General features: G+C 48.2%; 1 protein-coding gene across 3 annotated transcripts in view; it reads right to left on the reverse strand.

The window, feature by feature from the left end:
* tgfbr3 (transforming growth factor, beta receptor III) overlaps positions 1-26,500 on the reverse strand; it is a 96,877-nt gene that overhangs the window by 44,128 nt on the left and 26,249 nt on the right. For all 3 annotated transcript variants that reach the window (XM_031575420.2, XM_012839531.3, XM_031575419.2), the window contains exons 3-4: positions 21,774-21,964; positions 2,133-2,270 (exon numbers count right to left, since the gene is read on the reverse strand). In XM_031575420.2, the coding sequence (XP_031431280.1) occupies positions 2,133-2,270; positions 21,774-21,964 (329 nt within the window). The remainder of the gene's footprint in view (positions 1-2,132; positions 2,271-21,773; positions 21,965-26,500) is intronic.

Genomic DNA, 26,500 nt, shown 5'->3' on the forward strand with positions numbered 1-26,500 from the left:
TGTCTATCACGTCAGGACATATGGAAATAATAGTGATGCCCGCCGTTGCATTCTTGGGGAATGCTACGGTATCGGCGCACATTTGAGAATGATTATTGCTGAGCAGTGAGGCAGCTACATGAAAGCCCTACTGAAGAGCTGGTATCAGGATGGGCAAACAAGCAGGCTTACAAGATGAGATAGGAGTGTGTGTGTATGTGTGTGTGTGTGTGTGTGCCTTGTTTGAAGTTTGTGCACATGTGTGTCAGTGTGAACAGATGTTTGTGTGTGTGTACTCTATCTATATGGTTGCATGCCCATTTTGTCCCATGTTTGTTGTTTCTCATGAGTGTAACTGCATGCATTTTGTCCCTCCATTTCTACCGGTGTGTGTGTGTACTGAGCATACGAACGTGCACATGTGTATGTTTATCTCTGCGTGTCTGTGTCGGGGAATAGACAGCGCCAGTGTGTCTAGTTTAGGAATGGGCCTCTCAAACTCATTTCAGCGTGATTTTCTCATGGCCTATAGGGGCTTAAGCCCTAGATACCTGAGTCCACTGCGTTTTCATTTTCTACCTAAGTCCTCTTGGCCTCAGGCCTCCCGCTCTGTTGGCTAAATATGGCCAGTTATCCCATCCAGGGGGCTTGGGTAGGGGTGAGGCTTACTGGCTTCCTCCGCACTCCCTCAGCTTGTGCCTCTCTAAGACGGTAGAGTAGGGGGATGCACACTCCGAAAGAAACAAACACGAGCAGGGAAAGGGAGATATTCATAGTAGGAGAGAATGGAGAGAGAAAAAGAGAGAAAGAGAGTGAGAGAGAGAGAGAGAGAAAGAGAGGGGGGAAGGGAGAGAAAGACAGAGAGAGGGGGAGAAAGACAGATAGACAGAGCGTGTTTCGCTCAGTGTTTCAAAAGCCTGACTGGAAAACAATGACGTTGTCATGGGGACACCGTGCCAACAACGCTGATCTCACTCCTTGGCTTTATCTGCTGGGGTAAACACCGGGCTGTCCGTTATTCTGCGGCTGAGACGTCTCCACGGCGACGCCCCCCTCGGACTGCCTGGCGTAACAACAACAGTCCGCATCACGCCGCCTGACAGCTTGGTCAGTAGGTCCCTGCAGAGGCTGTGGAAGACTTCTGCTGTGCAGGGCAGTTCTGATGGGTACTGTGTTCTATGCTACTTTGAACAGTTCAGTTGTAAATAACCCTCCAAACACACACAGTAATGCCTGAGCTGAGGGCTGGGATTTGGAGTTAATAACTTCAATGCAGCAGCGATTTCCAACTGAAGAGTGGGTCTTTGTGTGTGGAGGGCTTTGGGACAGTGTGTGCGAGAGTGAGTGTGTGATCAAGAGAGAAGAGAGGGAACGAGAGATAGAGAGGCAGAGAAAAGGGCAGAAAATAAATGTGTGTTTGTGTGTGTCTGTGTGTTTGTAAGTGTGTCTGTGTGCCTGTGTGTGTGTTTGTAATTGTGTGTGTGTGTGTGCGAGGAAGTGAAAAGAGTAGGTACTGGAGCAGACAGAACTGCTTGCCAAACCTCAGCTGTGTGTGTTGATGGCAGCTGTTTAAAGAGCACAGTCTGGACCACAGTGTATCCGCCTCCAACCTGTGGTCTAGCATCCACACAGACTACGCTCAGTGTTCAGGCCTGTGTTTAACCTGCCTCCTGCACTACACACACACACACACAAACACACACTCTCAAACGCACATACACTCCCATACTACACTCAGCGTCTCTGTTTATGCAGATATGTACAGAATGCACATGTACTCAAACAAAGACTGGAACACAGAAAAGGATGATGATTCCGGATTATGGTGCACGCTTGGCCGATTTTCCTGACTTCTCAATTTGTCATGAGAAAGTAGGAAAAAGAGTGAATACTGCTTGTGAAAGAGGAGAATTGGAAGAGAGAGAGTGCATATGTATTTGTGTGTGTGTGTGTGTGTGTGTGTGTGTGTGTGTGTGTGTGTGTGTGTGTGTGTGTGTGTGTGTGTGTGTGTGTGTGTGTTGTGTGTGTGTGTGTGTGTGTGTCAGTGTGTGTGTGTGTGTGTGTATGTGTGTGTGTTTAACAGGGAAAGAGCTTTTTACAGATCCCCTAGAGAGTGTGTGTGTGAGGATATCAGCAGATCGCAGGAGACTCACATGAAAGGTGCGTTTGACTGCTGGGGCCAGGTTCTCGGTCCTCAGCCTCCAGGTGACGGGCTGGGGGGAGTTCAGCACAAACACCAGGGCCTTCTGGTGGACCTGGATGGACTGGATGGGCTTCAGGTGCAGAGACACCTGGACAGAAGGGAGAGAAATGAACATAGCCATTAGACTGAGTGCACTCTGACATACCATATTTACACTGATTTTTCCCTCAGGGTCAAGGTCAACCAGTCGTCTCATCTACCTTTAGCATTTTGGTCCGGTTGAAATTTGTCAGTCAGATAGATTCATTTTTGTGTATACTTATGTTAAGTGGATACCATATGTATGCAGATATTCAAGATGGAGTGTTGAGCACATAAGTCAGTCTCCAGTCACAGTAACAAGTAGGGATTGATCATGTATATGCCTAATGAAGTGAATTCAGAAATGACAAAAACTCCTCCGTGGAAATGTATAAAAATGTCAAAAGGAAAAAAAGAATACAGGCTTTTTTCCTCACCACTGTGAGGTATTTGTATGCTAATTTGAAGCTGGTCATGCTTGGCTCCAAACTACAGGTTTGCTTTAGGCTTGATTACCCCATGTCTGTTTGTAGGCCCTTTCTAGACATGGAATATATGCAGGTTACAGTGGTATTAGTATGTTCAGCATACTTAAGTAGCCTTTGCAGCACATCCTCCAAGGAAGTCAACCTCCGGTCATTTATTGTGCAAGCTAATTCTATGGTTCTTTGTCTAATACTAGTGAGGTTTTGAGTCATAAATTAGGCATTTAAGTCAACAGAAGTCATTCAGAAGATTTAAGACCGCAGGTCATGTGCATCTGCAAATGTGGTTCTTCTTGGGCAACTCCAATTCATGGGCGGGATTATGAAGCACTTATGTTCATTAAATTATGTGGCAGACACACACAGTAAAACGGTAGGGTGCATCATAACTGAAGACTCCTTTTCCTTTTGGTACTGACAATATTCCTCCAAAAAATTATTATTTAGCAGAACATCTTGAAAGAGGCAGTGTTGTGGGAGGGGGGCGGGGTGCTCAAGAGGGAGGGGAGGAGAGGGGGGGAGAGCAGCACTGAGTGCACGGTACAGGAGAAGAATACAAAGAGCACTTTCACGAAGCGCAGGAAGCCCACGCGAGGTCCACCGAAACTCTCTGAGCGCAAGGAAGTGTCATCCGGAGCTTTCCTCCGTGAGTGAGCTGTGGTCCCACAACCTTCCCAAACATGCCCCATCATGACCCCTAGCCCCCTCCTCCCCCCTTTTGCCCGCTCTCACACTTTCCCTTTCTCAGGGGGCAGTTCAGGGGGCCTCGTGGGTCGACGTCTTCTGGAGCAATGGCCGGGCTTGTTGCGCCAGCTCTTGTTTTCGTCTTTATCAGTGGTTTTCTGTTTTCTTTCTTCTTTTTTTAGGGAAGGGGAGGAAGGGGGGGCAATTGTTTATGCATTCACTTGCCTGATAATCTGGCAGCTTGAAGCATGGACCATGTTTTTCTTAGCAGAGCAGTAATAGTATGTGGCCTCTGTGGTATTTGAACTTTCACACAGAGGGTCTTTTGTTAGAAAACGCCAGAACAAACTAACCTTCAACCAATATGAGGACGCTTCAAGGGAGGGGGAAAAAGTACCTTATCGTGTGGAGAGAGAAGCTTCCTTGCTGTTCCTGACTGTCAGATAAAATGGATCCCAGCAGCACATTGGTGACAGGAGGCAGAGTTGCACCTCGGGGACTGCTGTTGTGCCTCACTGCCCCAGGGCCAAAGCCCCTTCGGTGGGCCCAAAGGACCAAATTTAGCCCGGTGATTTAAGGCCTCCCCTTCTCACTGAAATCCAACTCCAGTGCCAGACATGTTTTGATTTAGGAGTCTTCGTCATCACTGTGACAAATAGCCACGACCTCATAGCTCTTTCTACCTTTTTAAAAAGAATGCAGCTCCACTATCAGCCTGTTTTAGGGGCCAACCAGACGCGCACACATCCAACTCTCAAAACGGCTCATTTACTGGAATGACTTTCAGAATAAATCACGACAGAGGGAAATGGTGGAGGGGTTGAGTTGTGAATTGTAAATGATCTTGTAACCTCATCATGCTCCCCTTTTTTGTCACTTTCCGGTTCATTCCAAACTCAATTTGCAAACAAATCACATTAGCCACCCGGCTGCATGTGAGCTCCCTCCTCGTTCCCAACGATCCTCTCTGTCGGCTCGGACAGGCATCCATATCACATTACCCGCTTGCCCCTAGCATCCCTAACTCAATCTGTCACCATCAACATCAAGGTAAGTCCATCAGCGAGGAAAACACAGCAGGACAAAGTCCCCCTTTCTCCTGACCTCTTTGATGTCTTTGGTCTCAATTTCCGTACAAAATCTGCGTATGAAAAAAACAAACAAAATCAAAGAAACACATGGTGTTGTTTCGTGTCAGATCCAGTGTTGTGTCTGTGTGTTTCTAATGATGTTACTCCATGAAATGCTCCGAACGGCCCCTTCAGGCACGGCACAGGCGTCACTCGCATCTTCAGTGGTGAGGAATAGCGACTCTTTATGAGTTGCCCAACATGTCTCTCCATCTCCAGATGTGCGTCTCCTGGAGACGGCCCCCTGACTCTGTGGACCATGCTGCATTTGCAACCAACACACGTGCTCCTAGACTTAACTGAGGTTTGGATCGTTCCCCGCTTCAGAGATATTTTAGTTCACTACGAACATGCTGGGGATATCCACAGGGAAAAGCTGATCCAATATCTGTGCTGTATTTTCCGCAACATGTGAAGCGGGGGGCACTACCGGTGCGTGAACTTAGAACATGAACCGTTCTCACACTTGTGCCGATATGTTCTCTGGCACCGTGGTGCTTGCTCTTGTTCTCTGCATGTGTGTGCGCGCGAGACTGTGTGTGCGCGGATGCTGTGTGCGTGTGCGTGAGCGAGCCAGGGTGAGAAGCGGACCAGACCAGACGTTAAACAATTTTCTTGGACACACAAACAGACAGTTTGGTTCTCTTTATCCTATGATCCCACTCATAACCCCCCCCCCCCCCCCCCCCCCATGTGGTTCCTCTGTTTGGCATGGCCAGGGCCCCGTCTAAACTAAGCATCTCTCCCCCTACACTGCTACCCAAAAACACTCCACAATATGTCTTCCCCACCAAGACTGCCCATGAAATATCTCCTGTTGTCCATTCTCAAAAGGCTCACTGTGCGTAAATCAACAGTCTCTCCCAACAGGAGGTGAGACTGACTGCTGCTGCAGTAGAGCCCAGGAGGAAAACACTCAGAACTGGAGAGAGATGGAGAGAAAGAGGGAGCAAAGAGAAAGGTGGAAGGAAGGAAAGAAGAAAGAGTAGGGAGACAAAAGGGAGAAAGAAGAAAGGTAAAAGGAAGGAAAGAAAGAGAATTGATATAAAGTGAAAGCGCAAGAGAGAGAATGGCAGAAGCTGTCTATCAGCTTAACTTATCTCTATGTGTGTGTGTGTGTGTGTGTGTGTGTGTGTGGATGTGCGTGTGTGTGTGTGTGTGTGTGTGTGGTTGCGAAACTGCAAATGAGAGTGTTAGTAAAGAGAGCCATAAAAGTGCTCCAATACTTATAATAAGAGGCCTTTAGAGGTTGGAGAATGGAAGAAATTACAGGGCGCTTATCTCACAGAAAACTTGGCAGATGCTGCACACACTCACACACAAACAAACTCACTTTCACACACACACACACACACACACCATCAGTGAGTCAGATACTCGCACATCCCCACAAAAACGCTTTCAGACGCTCTCACACAAACAGTTGAATAAGGCCCAAATGCTTGGGTAACATTACAGCAGGCCCAATAGCATCTCATCATACTTGTCCATTTTCTCTCTCTCCTGCTATCCTGCACTTCTTTCCTAGCCTTCTCCCTCCCTCTTTCTTTCTCTTTCTCTTTCTCCTTTTCTCCCTCTCTCTCTCTCTTTCTCTGTCTCTCTCAGATACACATGCACATACTGTCTGTTTCTGTCTGTCTTTCTTAATATTTGTACTCAGTGGAACATTTTTAGATGACTAACTAATCTGCCTAAGCCTCGCCCCCACCCCCCGGCCCAGCAGAGACAACTCTAATCCTGAGATCCTGTCCAAAAGCCCTACCTGTTCATATTCACTTGGCATCCCAGCAAAGTGCTTGGCCCATGAAAAAACTGCAATAAAAGAAGAGCTAAAGAAAGACAAACAGACAGGTAGAAGAGTGGAGAGATGAGAGAGGAAGGACGAGAATTAAGTAAGAAGGATTCTTATGTTTTTTTTTGTGTGTGTGTGGGGGGGGGGGGGGGGACAGCATTGACCTCAAAACTCTCCAGGTTGTAAAAGTTGTGGAATTTCAGCATCAGACAGAAACTATTCCAAATGGAGTCATTCCGAGAAGGCATAAACAGGCTCGATGCAAGCCAAGGTGGCTGCTGCTATTGGGAAAAGCAAATTAGTCTGGCCAAAGCAATGCTCTGAACTCCCAGTGTGGAAAGAACAAGGGAAACAGAAGAGAAATCAAACAGAGGAGAAAAACGCATGGAAAAAGAGGAGAGAGAGAGAGAGAGAGAGAGAGAGAGAGAGAGAGAGGGAGGGAGTAAATACAGAAATTGGGAAAAGGTTTGTTTCTCTGACAAAACTAGGTGCAGAAAGCTGGACAGATCACATGGGACCCATTCAGCCAATTAACCGGTCTGAGACAGCGCATTAAGTGTCACCATGGGGAAACCACAATGCTTTTGTTATTTACCGACAGAACAACCCCACTGGCTTCATAGTGAAGATGGAGAACTCCTGTGGAGAACTGGACAAATGTCAGCTTGATTTCTTGAGTCTACACCAAGTGCTGCCATACTTACTGAGCCCGTTTACTGTGTACTAGGAAGCTCTCTGGTCCCAAATACACACAAACACACTTCTCCACACACACAGACTGAGACCAGACACCCTGCATAATAAAAGAAACCAGCTGTGGTGCTCATGACTCCAGAGTAGAGGTAGACAGCAGTCTTTGCAGGAGTGATTTAGGGAGTACCCCAAAGGTGAACCACAAAGTCCAAGGTAGAGACACAGTGCAGTAATTACAACTGAAACGCCTCTGATTTTTTTGTGGCATGGTATGACTTAATTGACAGGTGTTTAAGAAGCAGCATCTCAGAAGGCCAGAAGGAGGACAAGGTTGACCTTAAGGAGATGCCAAAGACACTCTTGATAAATGTGAAGGTCTAGGCCCCTGGGGACGGCTAGACAGGGATAAGCAGATCCAATTGCCCACGGGATGTAGCTGGGACAGGGTACCGGATGGCATTCCCAAAGCCAGCGCAGCTTTGCACAGGAGCCCAGACAGGAAGACATGTTATGAGATGGATGTGCGCAGGGTTGTGAGCTGAATAACAACGGATGACTGACTGGTCATGGCCATGTTGGGGTCCGGAGATGCGGAGATGTGTGTTTTTCGGGGGGCTGTTGTTGCGTGCAACGATGGGAGTGCAAGAGTGCATTGGCCGGTGGGGTGGGGGGAAGGGGGAGGGAGCTGTTGTCTGGCCCGGCCGCTGCCGATCAGGTTGCAGTGGGACAGAGACACCAGCCACGGATGACAGCTGCAGCCGTCAAAACAAAGGGAGTTCAGCGCAGGCCGGGGCCCAGAGCCCAGGCGGACCCATGTGTATGCGGATGGGAGGGCCCAGGCATGGGCAGCACTGAAGGGGGCAGATGTGCACAGAGGCGTGGGGAGTGGGACATGGTCTGCTGAGGATGTCAACATGGCGATCCAAAACATCAGCGATTGCAATCAGCCACCATCACTCCTATCCATCAGGCCAAATCAGCTATCAAAAACCAGCCAAACCAACCTTAATCAGGCCAGATCAGTTAAGCTTAAGACAACGGTAATTTAATCAATACCAAGCACAATCAATTCAGGAACCACCAAATGAATGCCTGATGTCAACAACCCTGATCATAACCCTACACAGCACAAACCCTTGTCCAACAGAGTTAATTATGCACCCAAGGTACACAAAAATGTCTCAAAATGATTGAAGTAAATTTGCATGATTTACCACAGCACGATTATACGGCGGTTCCAATGATCACAACTATTCTATACAGAGCGGATAAGAGAGCTCCAACCTCCGACTCACTTGTGTGCACCTACACCACACACCGCACCACCCACCTCAGCACCTTCACATGGCTGTTGGCCATGACCAATAAACAAATCCCAATCAAAACGTCAACGGCAGAGGCATGCCATCAGCGCCAAAGAACTGCCAAGCTCATAGTTTATTTCCAGGCCGGGCCTGTCACGCCACACATGCCTCTTTCCCCTGTGGCATCGGTGCTGCCAACGGGTCCAGAAGACAAAGTGTGATGTGTAATAAGAATGATTCATGGCTGCTTCGTCTCTGAGACAGAGAGAGAGGGAGAGAGTGAGAGAGAGTGAGAGAAGAGAGAGAGTGAGAAGAGGAACGATAAATAAGCCCTTCTGTCTGTCTGTCAGACGTTTCAGGCTGACACCCGTGCCTCAGGTGGGACTGCACCCATACAGAAGCGGGGCTATTTCCTTTATTGACAGAATTCATTACCGTCCCCGACAGGCCCCCTCACTGACTCACAGGGAACACTCAAAACATCCTCCAATTAGCCTGGAAGAAATGCTAATCACTAAAACACACACACACACACACACACACACACACACACATACAGACACATGCACAAGTATTCACACAAACACACATACACGAACACACACACACACGCCAGCAAATACAAATACACACTGATACATAAAGACAAACACACACATAATCCAGGCAAATAGTATTGGTGAACCAGCTCATTTTCAAGAGGAGGTTGATGAGAGGCAGCACACACAATGTTTTACACTGAGTAATGGAATAGGTCCTGGCATGTAGGGAGGCTGGTGGCAGTATAAGGACTGCGCAGTTTGGCGAAGGGGCGAGGAGAGGAAAGCAGAAGGCTGAAAGGTAAACCTCAGCCTCTTCAAAGGCTCTCTGAAGTGGGCCCTAGAAGGAAATCGTTGGCAGCCTCAACCTGTCGCTTTCCGCTGCTTTTTTAATTCCTAACACACACAAAAGGAAATGTAGTGAGTCGGAGCGGTTTGACAGAATGTCTCCTTAATGCAATTTGAACATGAGTTAATGCATGGGACTGGAGGGAAATTAAAGTGGCTCTGAGAGCAGAAGTGGCATGGTGTGTTAATAGGAGTGACAGAATGTTTTTGAGGAAGAAAGGCAAAAGTTCAGTTGGAGGTTTTTTTGATTGAGGGCCAAGAATCTAAGAAGGGAGGGGGGGGGGGGGGGAGGGAGTGAGGGGAAGGGGGGGTATCTTGCCCACAAAGTTTTGCTATGGTCAGATAGGGTTTTTCAAGAATGCACAGATTAAATCAAATTAAGTATGTGTGTGTGTGTGTGTGTGTGTGTGTGTGTGTGTGTGTGTGTGTGTGTGTGTGTGTGTGTGTGTGTGTGTGCCCGTGAGTGCATTATGTGTCTTTGTGTGTGTTTGTGTGTGTGTGTGTGTGTGTGTGTGTGTGTGTGTGTGTGTGTGTGTGCCCGTGAGTGCATTTATGTGTCTTTGTGTGTGTTTGTGTGTGTGTGTGTGTGTGTGTGTGTGTGTGTGTGTGCGTGCTTCACTGTATATCTGTCAGTGTGTTTTTGAGGAACAAACCTAACCTTGTTGTTGAAAACATTTTATCTGTATGTAAAAATCGTGTGTCAGTGTACAGCATGTGTGTGCTCATTTTTGTGTGTGTCTTGAAAGTGTGTGTCCTTCTTGTGCGTGTGTATGTGTGTGTTCTGTGTGAGTGTATATTCCTCTGTATCTTGGTTCTTTCCGGATCACTGCAGCAGGAGAATGGAGGGGGGGATCAAGAGCCGGGTGGGAGAACAAGAGAGCGAGAGAAGGAGGGAGAGAAAGAGGGAAGGAGCTGGAGAGATGGAGAGATGAAACGGAGGTGGAAGGGAGGGCTAGGAAAGTGCAGGAGGGCTTGTCGTCTGCTCTTATCTCTGTACCTGACTGATCTGGAGTGATGAGGCCCTCTCTACTGGAGCCCCCACCCTCCTTCCCCAGGCACAGAGACAGTTATCAGACTGCCCCAGGGGGAGGGGGGGGGGAGACGGGGGAGATGGGGTATGATAGAGCCCCTCAGCGTGGATAAGGATCCAGAGAGTGGAGTGTGTGGAGTGCCAGGTGAAGGCGCAGTGAACACACAACACATTACACTACAATGTGTGCATACACACACACATAGACTATATAATGTGTGCATACACACACACACACGTACATACACGCACGCACGCGCGCGCACATACAGATGATTCTCACAGATTGTTGACCGAGATAATGGTGAGTGGAGACAGAGCTCTTGACAGCATCGCGTTTGGAGTCTGTGTGTGTGTGCCATGACCTCATTAGTGGATTCAGAGATTGCACTGATAAAATATTGTGATTTTTTTTCCCCACTACGCTGAGGCAGCACAAGCTGTTAGCTTATCAGCAGAGCTAGTACAACTGACTACATCAACCTGACAGAGAGTTGACTTTTTACAGTGGTGCTCACACAACTACATGAATGCTTTAACATAATACCTGCCTGTATTACACTTAAGAAAATACAGAGACCAGATCAGGCACTTGTATTCTGTGTTTTACAAATAGAGTGTTTATGATGAAGAACTCTTTCTCAGTCACTCTCTCTCTCTCTCTCCCTCTCTCTCTCCCTCCCTCTCCCTCTCTCTCTCTCCCTCCCTCCCTCTCTCTCTCTCTCTCTCTCACTCTTTCTCGATAATGAGCAGCAGATGGCTGAGGTTTAAGGTTTATGGTACACAGTCATCCCATCCATTACCTGCAGAGTAATGACTTCCCCTAAAGTATGTCAAGCATACAGGTAATGCAGATGTATGTGAGGGTGTGTTTGTGTGTGTGTGTGTGTGTGTGTGTGTGTGTGTGTGTGTGTGTCTGTGTATGTGTATGTGCGTGTGCGTGTGTATCTCGAGAAAAACAGCAGTTCTTTTCCATCCATATTTGTGTGTGTTTGCCTGAGAGAGTGTAGGTGCAATGGAATAAGCATGTGTGTTTCTGTTTGTTCTGCTTGTATGGTGTTAATGCACATGTGTTACTGCAGGCATGAGTATAATGTCTATAAGTCGGTGTCAATGTGTGAGTGCCATTCACTCCATTTACAGAATCCATAGGGTCACAGTTTTGCCCTTTGTGGTGATGAGCTGTATATAACTACATGTGTGTCTGTGTGAATGTGTGTGTGTGTGTGTGTGTGTGTGTGTGCATGTGTCAGTGGGGAGTAACATTCATGTATCTATGGTTGTGTGTATTTGTGTGTGTGTGCGTGCGTGTGTGTGTGTGTGTGTGTGTGTGTGTGTGTGTGTGTGTGTTTTGAGGAGGGGAAGGGATCCATCTTTCCCGGGGCACGGCTATCTAAGAATTCCACCTGATAAAACAATCATCTGCTCAGGCTCACGCTGGATCTCTGCCAGCCTCTCCCCCTTTGATGTTTGGCCTGGCTAAATTGATTAGACAGAGATGGCCCGTGTGAGAGGAGAGATTGTTGGGCCCCGTCTCACTCCCAGCTTGTTTATTTTTGGCTGTATCGTGCAATCGTGCCGCAAGAGCCCGGGGTAAGCCTGCTGAAGTTCGCTCCCTACGGCTAGCCGTTGCTATGAGCGCGACGGGAGAAGACAACAAAGTGACGTGTTTCTGTAAGAGAGAAAAAAAATATACCTCGTGTTTATTTTTGTGGCACTGGCGGAAAGCGATCGGGAAACCCTTCGGTCAAGGTGCGGAGAAGTAATAGAAATGAAAACAGAGAAATGTACGAGTGCTGCTGACTCCGAGGACCGAGAGGGATTCCTGAGGTGAGGTCATCACTTTAGGGAGGTGAATAAAACAACACTCAGTCAGGGGCACTCGGCCACTAAAGCACATGGGCCTTTAGATGTCATCTGAGTCTGAAAGTCCATTTGTTATTATTACTAGCCCTGTTATTACTGTCCCCTACTTTTTTTTTTGTCATGCTCACCTTATCCCTCGCTCTTTCCCAGTTCTTAATCTGTCTTTCCCATTCCCTCACACCTCTTCACAGGGGTTACATTAAAGTTGTGAGAGGTGCCCCTAATCTTGTGCCAGTGTGCCACTACAGTAACACTACCCTTATCTGCTGGTGGTTACTGTTACACCCTGCAGCTTTTCTCTCTCTCTCTCTCTCTCTCTCTCTCTCTCTCTCTCTCTCTCTCTCTCTCTCTCTCTCCCTCTCCCTCTCCCTCTGTCTCTTTCACTCTCTTATACTTTAAAGCCCTTATCAAGGCTCTATTGAGGGTGAATGGCTGCTTTGTTTCTCTGTTCTGGCTCTGGCCTCTCTAGTCTCTTCTACCTAAATCCCCTACATGGAGGCGGCGGAGATGGTGAGTGGGGAGGGTTGGGGGTTGGGGCGGGTGAGGTGGGTCTGTTCACTTTGATCCTGGTCTCCCTCTCACTCCGTTCACCGATGAGGTCACCGCTGTTCAGTACATAAAAGTGGGAGCGAGAGCATTAACCTGGAACAAAAGGATTAGCGTGTGCAAACGAGCCAGGGTGTCAGGAACAGCGGGACACATGGGCTCCGGAGAGCGGCAGAGAGAACGAGATGGAGAGGGGATCAGGGATACACTCCCACAGTCAGGCTGCTACAGTGTGTGGAGGCAGTGCTAATGGAAGGAACAGGTCAGGGGTGTATGTGTGTGTGTGTGTGTGTGTGTGTGTGTGTGTGTGTGTGTGTGTGAGAGAGAGAGAGAGAGAGAGAAAGTAAAGTCTCTTTGAGGTTGAGCTTTAAAGGGCCCTCAGATGGACAGTGTCTGAAGCTGCGACCAAAAGGGATCTGGAGCCTTCAGAACTTTCCCCTAATATGTAGACAGCTCTCTCCCTCTCTCCCTGTCTTCTTCTTTCCCTCTCTCTCTCTCCCTCTCCCTCTTTCTCTCTGGCCCTCTCTCTTTTTCTCTCATCCTTCACCTCCCTCCTCACTGATTCACTTTAAAAAGAAGCTATGGCCATCTTCTGCCCTTGAAGTCTCAGACTGCTGTATCTATTCATCAATAAATAAAGATGTCAGTTTCACAAGTGCAACCCTCTCGTAAAATGTTTTCTTAATAATCTTCCTCTCTCTCTCTCATACACACACACACACACACGTACTCATGCACACTCTCTGCCTCTTTCAGCTGAGTCAATTTGCCATCTAATTTGCCACCATCATGTAGAAATTGTTCACACTGGTGCTTTGCTTCCAGAGCGGTGCCAGCTGGTTTGTGATTTGTCAGCGTGAATGACCACGGCAACACAGGGGAGAGAGCCGCCACCAACCGGACCCATGTGTGCCAGCAGTGCCAAAGGTGTTGCCTTTCACTTAATTACCCAATTTAGCCATGGAGATTGGCCAGGGGCCAGCAGCCACAGGGTGCATGAGGTGTGTGTGTGCAGCTGTGCATTTCTCTTCTCTCTCTCTCTCTCTCTCTCTCTCTCTCTCTTTCACTCTCTTTCACTCTCTCTGTCACTGTCTCGCTGTCTGCTTTCTCTTTAACACAGAGCAGTGCCCACAGTCCAATGGTGCAGGAAGGCATTCATTTCTCTGAGGGTTGCAGAGGGGAAGTGGATGGCTGGAGAGAGTGGGAGTGGGGTGAGTGGGAGTGGGGTGGGGTTGGGGGGGTTAGAGGGAGACCTGCAGGGGTCTGCCGCTGCTCTCTGGGGTTTCACACAGGGATGTTAGTTTAGTGCGTATGTGGAGTAGGTCTGATACCCTGCAGCTGCTCTGCACTGAAGAGGTGTGATCACAGTATACTGTATACTGTATACTATTGTGTGTGTGTGTGTGTGTGTGTGTGTGTGCGTGCGTGCGTGTGTGTCTGTGCACATGTGGGTGGTTGGGGAGGCAGGTGTGATTTTGTGCATGTGTGTGTATGTGTGTGCGAATGTGTGGGTGAGCGTGTTCATTTGCTTGTATGCAATGATGAACTTCTGTACTATGTGGGTGAACATTCTGTTTGTTCTACAATGCAATGCAATTTAACTGTAACTTGTGATCTGACACGTATTCTATCATGGCCATAATCCACTGTCTTCAATATATCCATAAATAACATCAAGACCTTTAAAGACAGACAGAGTGACTAGGGCCTATCCCTCCCCAAAAATGCCTAGATGATGTTGCCAAGGCCCTGAATGTCCTGTTTGACTTCCTGCTTCCTGTCCTCTCTGCAATAAACACGTCCCTGATGTCACGGCAATGAGAGGCATGTCCCTGTGTTTGGTAATTACCTCAGGAATATGAAGGAATAACAAAGGAGCTGCCATTTTATAACATCCTGTTTTTTTGGGGGGGTGGGGGGGTGAAGTCTTTTCTTGCTGGGTCTTTTCTGTAGAAAAGCCCCAAACTCTGGACAAGCCACTGAGCAAAAATGCTATAATCGACAATATGGAGGAATATGAACATGGCATAGAATCGCTCTTCCCCAATGTGGTAAAGTTAGAATAGCCATACCGTTATTCACTATCAGAAATGTCAAAATAATGACAAACAATTCTTCAGTTCTGTTTGAAGGCAATATAAATTCTAAACAGTTCCATTACACATACAACGATGTGGTGAGATCAAGCAAGCTGATACTCCGCACCAAGGTGACTAGGAACTGAGTGGACGCTGTGTTTGAGGTTGCGGTTGGAATTCTCTTCTTGAAGGGAAAAGGAGGGGGGGGGGGTCATGGGTTTGGTGTGTAAACTGACTCTGCGGACACAGTACATAGCAAGGTCTGGGGGGGGGGGGGGGGGGGGGGAGAGAGAGATGAAGAAGGAAAAAAAACACATTCCCCACGAGCCTTGCTCGTCAACAGAGAGCGTTTGAGCCGGTCCAGCGATGACCACAGACCCCGGCTTGTGCTGCTGTCAGCCCTTCGCTAAACACCAAAACAAGCGGACTGTTCTGTGGCCGGGACACTGCTTCCTCTTCATGTTCCCCCCTCCCTGCCCCCTCCCTCGTCTTCTCCACTGCTGTCCTCCTGTACCCTAAACTCAGCCAGGTTGTGTTCAAACACACAAACACGCACACACACAAACGCACACACATACACAACACACAGCTGAAGGAGCGCAGTGACCCCCCCCCCCCCCCCCCCAATACAATTCAATGAAAGCATGAAAGACAACAACAATGAAATATGTCCGTTCCCTTTTTCGACCCTGTTGCGTGTCATGCAACGTGGAGGACAGGACAAGCACTAGCTCACAGCCCCTCCCTGTACGAGTACGGGACATGAACCTTCGCCAAGGCCCTACACTATAATACACTACGCCAATACATTTCCCTAACATAAGCAAACACATGATCCACAAGAGGAAATATGCAGAAAATATGTGAGTCTTGGTTTAAGTGAAGCATCGAGGGCTGCCGCAAGTCATGCGTTAAATGAACTTTAAAAGGCAGGACCTTGACAGAGGCGGGAGTCCCCCTCCGGGATCCACTCCACAGTTGGACAGACCGAGTAAATATTTGACTAAGTGGTCGCAGATAATGTATGCAATGCATGAATAATGCACGTTCACTCAGCACCCCCCAATAAAAGCAAAGATTAGCAGCCAGCACTTGAGCTCAGTTACTGTGACTTCAGAATCGGTTACTGTGACTTCGGCATCTGTTGCCCGTGACGCCCTCAGCTAATTTTCTTTTCAGTTCCCCTCACCTCCAGATCTGCCTAACATTGTCTCCTTGTCAGTGCGTGTGTGGGGAGGATTGCGGAACAAGCTGTCGATGCAGAGGAAAGGAGTAACCCTATAGCCACCTCCATGTGCCATGACTTGGAGCATTGTGTTTGGGAAGCTGTTGGGCTGGGTGTCATGATCAGGGCTGCTGGGATTGTTTATGAGGATCTGCTCCATCTGTCGCTGAAGGTCAACGCCTGCTTGGACACATGAAACCCCAGCAAGTCTGGGCCCATGGATGCCCCCTTCCTCACAAATACACAAACTCATCCAGAGAGCGGGCGGCAAGCTCGAGTAACCCTAACCCTCGGCTGAAGGACATGGAGCGAGAGAGAGAGAGAGAGAAAGAGAGAGAGAGGAAGAGACAGACAGTCGCACAGATGAAAAAAAAATGGAAAACTAATAAACTGAACATAAGCAAAACATAATTAAAAGGAAAACAAGTACATAAATTAAATGTAAATCAAATAAATATAAATGTACATGAAAATATATATTTGAAAATGATATTGAAATAGAGAGAAATGAAACAAGAGGAGAAAACAAAAGTCATCAATACTAGGGCCTGGCAAGAGCAGAGAGACAGCACACAGACAGACATATGGGTGATGGAGGACAGGCTGTAGACAGGCAGACAGACAGACAGACAGATGGGTGATGAAGGACAGGCTGTAGACAGGTAGACAGACTGTAGACAGGCAGACAGATGGGTGATGGAGGACAGTTTGTAGACAGGTAGACAGACAGACAGACAGACAGACAGACAGACAGACAGATGGGTGATGAAGGACAGGCTGTAGACAGGTAGACAGACAGACAGACAGATTGGTCATGGAGGACAGGCTGTAGACAGGTAGACAGACAGACAGATAGATGGGTGATGAAGGACAAGCTGTAGACAGACAGACAGACAGACAGGCAGTAGAGGCCCTGCATCTTGGGCCAACCTCAGGTGGTAGGTGGTCAGAGTCAGGGCCGCGTCCTCGCGGTGCTTATCTCCTCCCAGGCTCCTGACGTCAGACACTTCTCCTGGGAGGGAATGTGGCCTTTTACTCATGACCCACGCAGCTAACCCTCTACCAGGATACCTCCTCAGTCAGGCACATGAGTGTGTCTGTGTGTGCATAAATGAGATTTATGTCTATTCTACTCTCCTGTCAAAGAATTTACAGACAACACTGGTGTAATCATTGCCTTTTGTGTGCATGTGTGTGTGTAGGTCTGTGAGTGTGTGTGTGTGTTTGTGGTCGGAGGGGGGAGGGGTGGTGGTTAAGAAATCAGATATCACAGATCTTAGCGATATCTGGGCCATGTTTTCATGAACCAAGACGGAGTGAGTGTTGAAGTACATGATGTCTGTCGGAGGGTAGGCGGGGAGGAGGTGTGGCGATGCAGAATGTTCTGTTCCATTTGGTCTTGTAATCCCCGCGCTTGTTCATTAGAGCGTCTGAGCTTGCCAACAGGGTCTACATGTGCTGAGCAAACAGCGAGGCGCAGAGAAACGGAGAACCTCTGGAAACGAGCCAAGGTAAAGAGACGAGGGGGGTGGGGGGGTCGAATGTGTATGTGCATGTACAACCATGAGTGATAGGGCATAAGTCGGAACGAAGTCTCGAGAGGGCGGACGCACGCCCTCTGGAACTCCAACGGCCTCAAGATACGGGCCTCAGATGGGGTCTCTCAGCCCATCCTCACTAAACTCATATCAGATCGGGTCAAAGACTGGAGACACTCCACCACCACCACCATCTTCAACTTCCACATACTTTTCCCACACTTTTCCCATCTTCTGATTGCATCACACAACCATTCCCCCAGCACAGACATGACACACACTGAGAAACACAAAAGTTGGACTCAACGTGATAAAAAACCAAAATAACAAAAACTGTATTACTCTGGAGAACTTCTCAACGGTAAACCCCCCTCTTCAGCTTCGTGCCAACAAAAAAATGACGCACCCACTCGTAAGTCATGTCAAGAGATGACGGCCATCCTTCGGGGGCCTCATTGGAAGCATGTTCTGAGTGTTTTCATTGCCTCCCAAGCTGAATGGACTGACTGTAATTGCTGTCATTATTTGAGAAGGTAACACCCAATCTTGCATGCGCTGTGTCTCGGTAGAGATAGTAAAGAATTTGGTGTTGAGATGAGGAAACTGCTAGTTCCTTCACTTCAGGAAAATGCTCTGTGAGCGGTTTGGCAAGGGGCCTTTCCTTCAGTCCAAGCCTGTAGATTTGGACAGATTCTGACCCATCTCTCTATTGTGCACTGCCGTCGAACTGCAAAGCACCCTCTTCCCCTTTCCCAATCTCCCTTTCCAATCGCAGGCACACAAATTATTGTGCCGAATATTTCAAAGTCTCACAAATACCTTGGGCCTGGAATGCGGCTAGGGGGACAATCTTATCTGTCTGCCCGTCTGTAGACAAAACTCGCCTCATTTTGGGTACTTTGTTGGAGCCTCCGTCCCACTTACGCATATAATCTGACTCGACACAAACACGCCGCCTCACTCCTCTCTCTCATCCCAACTGCCTTTCCCTAAGTGCTATGTTGATTGACTACAATGACGGAAAATTAAGCACACACACACACACACACACGCACACACACACACAGACACACACAACACATGATTCCAATTTACGTAATGACAGGTGAGGCCTTGTGCAAGCGCATGTCAGAGCAGCGTGACAACGGCCTGGGAATACATACAATAAATCTTTCTTTCTTGCATTTCTCTCCCTCTTTTTTCTCCGAGCCATTTTTTTTTCTCCCTCACAAAGAAACTCTGACTGCTCACTCCTCTAGCAATGAACCCCACGGCTTCTAAAGTGCTTGACAGCTTAGTCATGTCCCAATCATCCACGCGTCAGTCCACACAAAAGCTCTTTCAGCTGCATGGGAGAGCGGGACAGCAATAGGACACCAGAACCCCATCAATGTTTGATTTCCTGCTTGACGTCCAAGGTCTGGAGGACAGGTCCCCTACCCAGCTGCCACTCACTGCACCCCTGGCAGACTGTTATTCCAGCGCTTACTTAATAAGGCTCAGTTGATACTCACAGTAACTGCCCAATTTTGTATGGGGCAAAATGGAGGTCAATTAATCCAGGCTCAGTTGATACTCACAGTAACTGCCCAATTTTGTATGGGGTAAAATGGAGGTCAATTAATCCAGCATGAAAACTACAGGTCATGCAGACCTTTAATGGTACGTCACTACTGTGTAGTATTTTTTTGCTACTGATGTATCGAGCAATTAAAGAAAACAGTGCCCTCAGTCAACACTCAACTTTGAATCACAGAAGAAACTCAACCGTCACGGCAAAACAAACACAAACAGATTCACCTTGCCAACCGAATTAAAGTAAATGACATTTTGGCACAGACGGGTGCTCTGTTTTTACTGCAGAGTGTTAGAGTTTATGCGGCAGGCCCGGGCATGATGTTTCTCACACTCGAATACAGGTTGTTGGGGGGGTTTTATGACAGACTGTCCCAGGACACGGCAAAGCCCTGACGAGGCGTAACTGTGAGAAGGCGCTTGTCCAGCTCATGATTCACGGCTCAGGAAACTCAAACTAGGGGATCCCCCTCCACTCTTTAACTCTGGTGTCAGACCTCCAGAGGGAGGGGAGTGGGGTGGGGTGGACATTGCACCTCATAGCAATACCTGTCCACCCAACCACCCTGACATAAAACCTCTGGGCGAAAAAATAACCCAAAGATTATCAGAGACTGAGAATCCTGCCAAGTGAACAAAGTTCCCAGCTGGCAATCAACGGCAGGATTTATTTTTTTGACGTGCTGATTATTGAAAGCTGGGAATAATAAAATAAGCACAGAGCCGAAGATAACTATTGTGCAACTTCTTCTCCTCTGTTCTGTCTCCAGGCTTTTGTATTTATTAAATATTTTAATCTTTGTTTGCAGAAGTCTGCGTATCTCTCCTGCTCCTTCTGTCATGATAACAGGCAGACACAAAAGAATCTGATGACAGTCTTTGTTCTCTCTTTATCTTTTTTCGCTCTTTTTTTGCATTTCTGATCTGAGGGCGGGGGTAAGGGATGGGTGGACGCAAAAAAGTGGGGAAGCAGGGAGGGGGGATAGCAGCCCGTTTGTTTACCGCCCGGAATCAACTAGCAGATAACATTCTGCCCCTCCGCTTTTTGTCTCACGGTGCGCAGCCCTCAACAACAATCTGATCGTCCGAGGATGTTTACAATCCTTCGCTGCCTTGCCCTTTCTTCTGCTTCCTGTCGCAGGGCCCCAGTTGAAGGAACAGTAGCCATTTTGGAGTGGGCCAGCAATACAATGAAGTGGGCAGATAATAAAAATAAGATGTGTCCACTGGCAGCTAGAAGCTGCCACTGGAGCAGTCAAGGCAGGTGTTGGGGAGCTCTAGTGTGCGACATGAGGCAGCAGTGTGTGTCCTGAATCTGCCAACGCCGTACTCCCCTGATGCAGACACCGCACCCCCCTGATGCAGACACCGTACCCCCCTGATGCAGAAAGCACACTTTGGACCCAGGAGAGGAGAAAGAAGCCTTCACTGTCTCCTCCTGTCCAGGGGGACAGATAGTCTGTCTGAGTGGCACTTACTGTCTGACATCCATGCACCACAATGGGAACACCAGTCTCCCTGATACACGTGGCTGATAGTCCTGAACAATTGCTTCCATTTATTCAGCGTGTGTCTGCCCAATGTCCCTCTCATTCATTTTTTTCTTTCTCTTCCTAACTGTCTCTCCATTCTTTCTGGCTTACTCTCACCATACCAATGGACCCCCTCGGCTTCGGGGGCCCCACTGTTGTTGTTCTTGGGCCGTGCTCCGCATAAAGATTTGATCGACAGGCTTTGTTTTCTCTTCTTCTTCTACCTTTTTTGCTCTATTCTGCCTGTCTTGCCTTTGGGTAATATTACTCAGGACCTCTAAACATTGAAAGCGAGAGGGGGTCACATTTGGAAAAGCTCTTGCATGCTGGCGTGAGTAAGTGTGTTTGAAAGTACTCGTGCACACATAATGTGTTTGTGTGTCTACATTTATGTGAAAATGTATGTGTGTGTGTGTGTGTGCATGCGTGTGTGTGTGTGTGTGTGTGTGTGTGTGTGTGTGTGTGTGTGTGTGTGTGTATGTGTGTGCATGCGTGTGTGTGTGTGTATGTGTGTGCATGCGTGTGTGTGTGTGTGTGTGTGTGTGTCTCTGTGTGTGTGCGCATATATGTGCCTGTGTCTCTGCATTCAGTTTCAGCAGGGAGCTCGCCCCGGCTCCAGACTTGCTGAAAGATGATAAACTAAACAATAAAATTACACCGATCTCCGGGAGGAACCCGCAAAAAAAAAAAGAAAAACACAGAAAACACCCCAGTCAGCAGAACTGAACCAGCGGCCAGGGCCAGAGGAGCCTTCCAGCAATTACAGAATCAATTATCTCAGCGCTGCTGTCGAGCGCACACCCCCGCTGAGCCTCCCACCTAAGATGGCGGCGTGCCACGGACACAATCCACATCAGCCTCAGAGGGGAGCAGAGTAGCTTATTAACTCAGTTTAGGAAGCCAGGGCATGAGGTTATGAAGTTGGGCAATTTTGTTGAGGAATCAAGGTTTTTTTTTCTGGACTGGTATTTTCTCTTTAAAAGGCAGCAAGAAACAAGCCATGAAACTATCCGTCCACAGAATGAGCGCTGGCCACCTTCCTCACGTGTGTGTGTGCAGGTGTAGAACATGCCACAGGCCTTGGCTCCTGTGCTACAGGTGTATTATGTGCAACATTGTGAACATACTGAGTGCCAGAGTGTCTTCTGCTCCCATACAGGTGAGAGGCCCTCTGTGGTGTCTGTGGCCTCAGTGACTTTGCTTACCTCGGCAGGCTTCTCCCCGGGCACGTCGGAGCCTCCGCTATTCCTCAGGTTAATGATGTGGACCTCCTGGGGCAGGGAGGTGGTGCCCCGGCTGGCACAGCCTGATAGCGCCGTGAAGCTCTTCAGCTGGGCCTGCACTGGGTGCCCCGACCCCACCGGGAGCAGCTCACACGGGCTCCGTGACAGAGGACCTGCGGCGAGGGAGGGGACAACACGAGACATCAGTTGCAGGAAAGATTCAAAACTGTTTATCTCGGATGGAAAAGGGATGGGAAGGGGAAAACATCACAGAAACAAATTGTGGGGTGCTTTTGCAGATGAGAACATCGCATGGGAGACCATAGAGATGCAAAAACTCTCTCAACTCTAAAATGTTTAATGTTACATTATCATTCTGTTTGAAACACTCACACTTTGAAACAATTACTACATTCATCACATTACAGCAGTACATTTACAGAATGTTTAATCTTTTCCAAAGTTTTACTTTGACCAATATGAGAACCACCAAAATGCTCATATCTTATGCTCATAACAGTCTTTGAGACAGAGCATTAGTCTTTTAAATGTTAGCAGATGTTGTAGCAGGCTCTGTCAATATGTGGTGTATGTAGGCCCCTCTTTGTTTACATTATCAATCATGTAAGGAAGAAAAAGCGAAAGAAAACAGAGAATAACACCAAGACGAACCCAGCTCAAAAAGGGAACATATCTGCCTTTTCTGACCTCTGACAGTAACAGTGGGGAGATGCCCTCGCTCTGAACTCTGGGAATCCAAGTGTGTCTTTCTCAGCACCAGAGTTTGAGCTGCGGTAACCCGGTATGTCAGCTTGCCAAAACCCTTATCGCAGGAATTTTACACAGGCATAAAATTGGGCAGCTATTCAAAGCAGACCCCTGTGAAGTCATCTTCCAGCTAGCAAATAACCCAAGACCCCCGGGCTAAAAGCAATCCCTACAGTTATCAGGAGGGCCTAGATAAGATAATAGCCCTGGAAACAACACCATGCTTACACAAACACAGAGGCGGCTTTCCCTCCTGCTGCAACTCCCCTCTAATTAATTGATAAGGTGCTAGATTTATGGAAGTGAAAACTATTAGGCAAGTCAAAATAAAGATAAAGCCAAATGAATAAAATGTACACCTTGAGGCCGCCAGTACAAGGCTAACGTCCAACACACACAGACATGCACACATTAGCTACAATATATGTCACATTTAGATCATATGTGTCAAGCTCCAGATGTCTAAAGTCATATCTTCCAATACCACCTCCCCTATATCTCTCTCCTAAAATGGGCAGCTTTGTTGCCCTCTTCCTTTAAGTGGCTGAGAAAATAGGTCCAAGTTGTTACAAATGGATGCCCTGCACATAAGCAAGAGCTACAATTAGCGGGATCAGTAGAGCAATACTGAGGAGACACCACTTGCTTCTAATATCATCTCCTCAGATTCTACGCACTGCCACTTTTCATGCCAACATGAGGCAGGGTTTCAAAACTTCACAGTTTTACTGAACGGACAGGCAGATGACCATAAGGAGCAATTTGCTGAATGTGATAAAGACGTGTAATGGATTAGAATTGCAGACCCCAGCTTTAAGTGACCCATTTGAAATAGCTGAAGGCTACGTTCTGCAGCTTCCTGATGATGTTGTTATTCTAACATGATCTGAACATGTGGCTCAGAGATGGTGTGGTGTTGCTGGGGCCGCGTGCTGCTGAACTGTGACTAACCCTCCCACACCTCAGTCGTAACGAGCAGCACTGCTGTCAATCAGAGCAGGCTCCTCTGCAGCAGCTACTGAGTCTCAGGCCGAGGATTCAGTTTCTGCCTCGGGGACACAGGCTGCACTCAGGAGGAAATGTGTATGCACACACGCACACACACACGCGCGCACATAACTTGCACTAAAAGGCATATACTCTCTTTGGCTGTCATTCACCTCATACATACATACTTTATTTTTCTTTTCTACTGTTCTTCCCTGCTCCTCTCTTCAGCTGTCTGTGTTCTACTCTTTCTTTGCTCCCTCCATCTTTTACCTTCTTGCCTCATCCCTTTTCTGTTCATCTTCTGTCTCTCCCCTGAACTCTTCCTCACCTCCACCTCCACTCTCACTCACTCCCCCTTTTTCTCCCTCTCTGTTTACTTCTTGCATCCCTCTCTCCCTCTGGAGTCCAGCAGAGTTAAAGGGACAGTGGCAGTTCAGGCTCTTTACCCACCCAGCGGGGTCCCCCTGACAGACCCGAGGGCTTAACAGCAGCATGAGGCGGGACAGACGGAGAGACTCACGCTCACGTCTGTGTTTTGTCTGCTGGACTGCAAAAAGCACAGTTAGGTCCCAGCAAAGAGTCGCTGCTCACACAAATGAGTTTTCCTCCCTCGCTCTCTCTCTCTCTCTCTCTCTTTCTCTCTCTATCTCTCTCTCTTTCTGTCTGACTCTCCCTCTATCTGTCTCTCTTTCCCTGAAATCAACAGCTGTCTGGGCTACCGTACACACAAGAAGAGCTGGAGCGTTGAGCAAAGTTAAAACAGAGGTCAGAGCTGAGTGATAATTCTTTTCACAGGCCCAACCGTCGCCCCCCACCCCCACCCACTCACTCGCACACACACACACACACACACACACACACACACACACACACACACACACACACAGACACACACACACACACACACACACACACACAGACACACACACACACACACACACACACACACATTCCTTTGAAGCCACTGTCACACATGACCCAGTAGCTCTCCCCTGGACTTCTTCTCAGAGGCTTATCTGTGGCACTGCCACGCTATTCAAACACTCAGCAAAATCACTGCTATCTCAGGTAAATACTGCCACTCCCTGCACTGCGCTTGTGTTTGCTTTGGAAGGAAACCGTGCTGCAGAGCCCAGGGTCAACATGGGGTTTTACGCTCCCTCACGACTGGAGTGGGGACACCGGGGACTCCACTGGACCCTGTGGCTCTGTCAGGTGCCCATGGGTGATGGTGAAGCATTTAAGCAGTTTGCGTGTGGATGGACAGGCAGAAAAAGTGAGAATAATTTTGTGACATTGTCATTTCACACTTTGGCAAAGTTGTTTGTGAAGTCATGGTAAGGAATCCACTTTAAACTGATATGAAAAAAACTGAATTGAACTAAACTGAATTAAAGTGAATTGATTTGAGAGAAAAGGACTGCTCAAGGAAAACCAAGATGTAGAAGGACAGAGCTAGGGAGAAAAACCCACCCAACCCAAACAGAGAGAGAGTGAGCAGGAGAGAGAGAGAGAGAGAGAGAGAGAGAGAGAGAGAGAGAGAGAGAGAGAAAGAGAAAGAGAGACGGGGCCCAAAGGCTTTGCAGCGAGGCGTGCACGACAGGCCTTTTCCATTAGGTGGCGGGGGGGCTCCTGGGAGAGCTTTGCTGCCAAGCGTTCCTGCAGGTCAGGCCTCAGAGGCGCAGCGCTCCGGCCCGTGGGCCCACACCCCCCCCCGCCACCCCCGACCCCCGCTCACATTTCAAATGCACCGCCGTAAACACGCAAGCGGCCCGCGATAGCCATCACAGCAACATTTGGAAAGCATTAAACGAAAGAGGACAGAGGAGGAGGAGGAGAAAAGGACAGCTAGTAAAGAGTTTCTGTTTTCCCTGACAATGATTTCATTGTCTTTCTTTCTACCTTCACTCTCTCCCTTCATCCCAGTCACTCTTTTACTCACTCCCTCTCTCTCCTCTTCATCCTTTTCTCTCTCACTCCCTCACTCATCATCTTTTTCCTGTTCCACTCTCTCTCTATCGCTCCAGGAAGTTGAATGGAGCAGGCTATGTGTTTTAATGGTGCATTGATGTGAAAGTGTGGACAACTGATTGAATAAAGGAGTGTTAAACCTCCGCCATCTCTTTCTCTCCATCTACTGCTTGTTACTGAGCACAGCCCTTGTGCAGCACATAACAGTGATAGGATAAATATATATTACTATGAGGATGATGAGTGTGGTGAGGACAGACGCAGTCAGGGTTTGATCCTGCTTGTCACTGCTGTGCGTGTGCTGCGTGTGATCAGCCTGACAGCACGAGTCACGGCAGAGGCACAGCTCCGTCTGCGGCGATGACAGAAACCCCTCACCGCAACGCTGCTCACTGTGTCTGTTTTTACCCTTTTCTGCCGTCTGCCAGGTTGTTTGGGGTGGATGTGTTTTAGTTTGTGTGTGTGTGTTTGTGTGTGTGTGTGTGTGTGTGTGTGTGTGTGTGTAAGTGTGTGCGTGTGTGTGTGTTTGTGTGTGTGTGTTTTATGGGAAGGGGGGTGTTGCTCAGTGCCCTGTCTCCTGTGAGTGGGCTAGATATGTCACTGTAAGCTCCAGAGTCCCCCCTACATACTCCTCTGTCTTGGCCCACTAGGGAGTAGTAAAGATGTTGCTGTTTGAAGCGCTTGATGTCTACGGAGGTGGTCATTTTGAAAAGATATAAAGAAGTGACAGAGCGATGATGGTGTGTGTGTGGGAGGGGGGGGTGGTTGAATGAGACCAGAGGGCTGACAAAAGCTTAATGGCAAAACCTTGTTGTGGCGCATGTGTGAATACACACACACACACACACACACACACACACACACACACACACACACACACACATACACTTGCTACCTCCACCTCTTCCTCCCTTAGGGACAGGGTCCTGTCCAGGCAGTCGTCATCACGCCTCTTTCTCTCTCTCTCTCTTTCTCTCTCT

The sequence above is a fragment of the Clupea harengus genome, chromosome 10, assembly GCF_900700415.2.
Source record: "Clupea harengus chromosome 10, Ch_v2.0.2, whole genome shotgun sequence".
NCBI classification, from domain to species: domain Eukaryota; kingdom Metazoa; phylum Chordata; class Actinopteri; order Clupeiformes; family Clupeidae; genus Clupea; species Clupea harengus.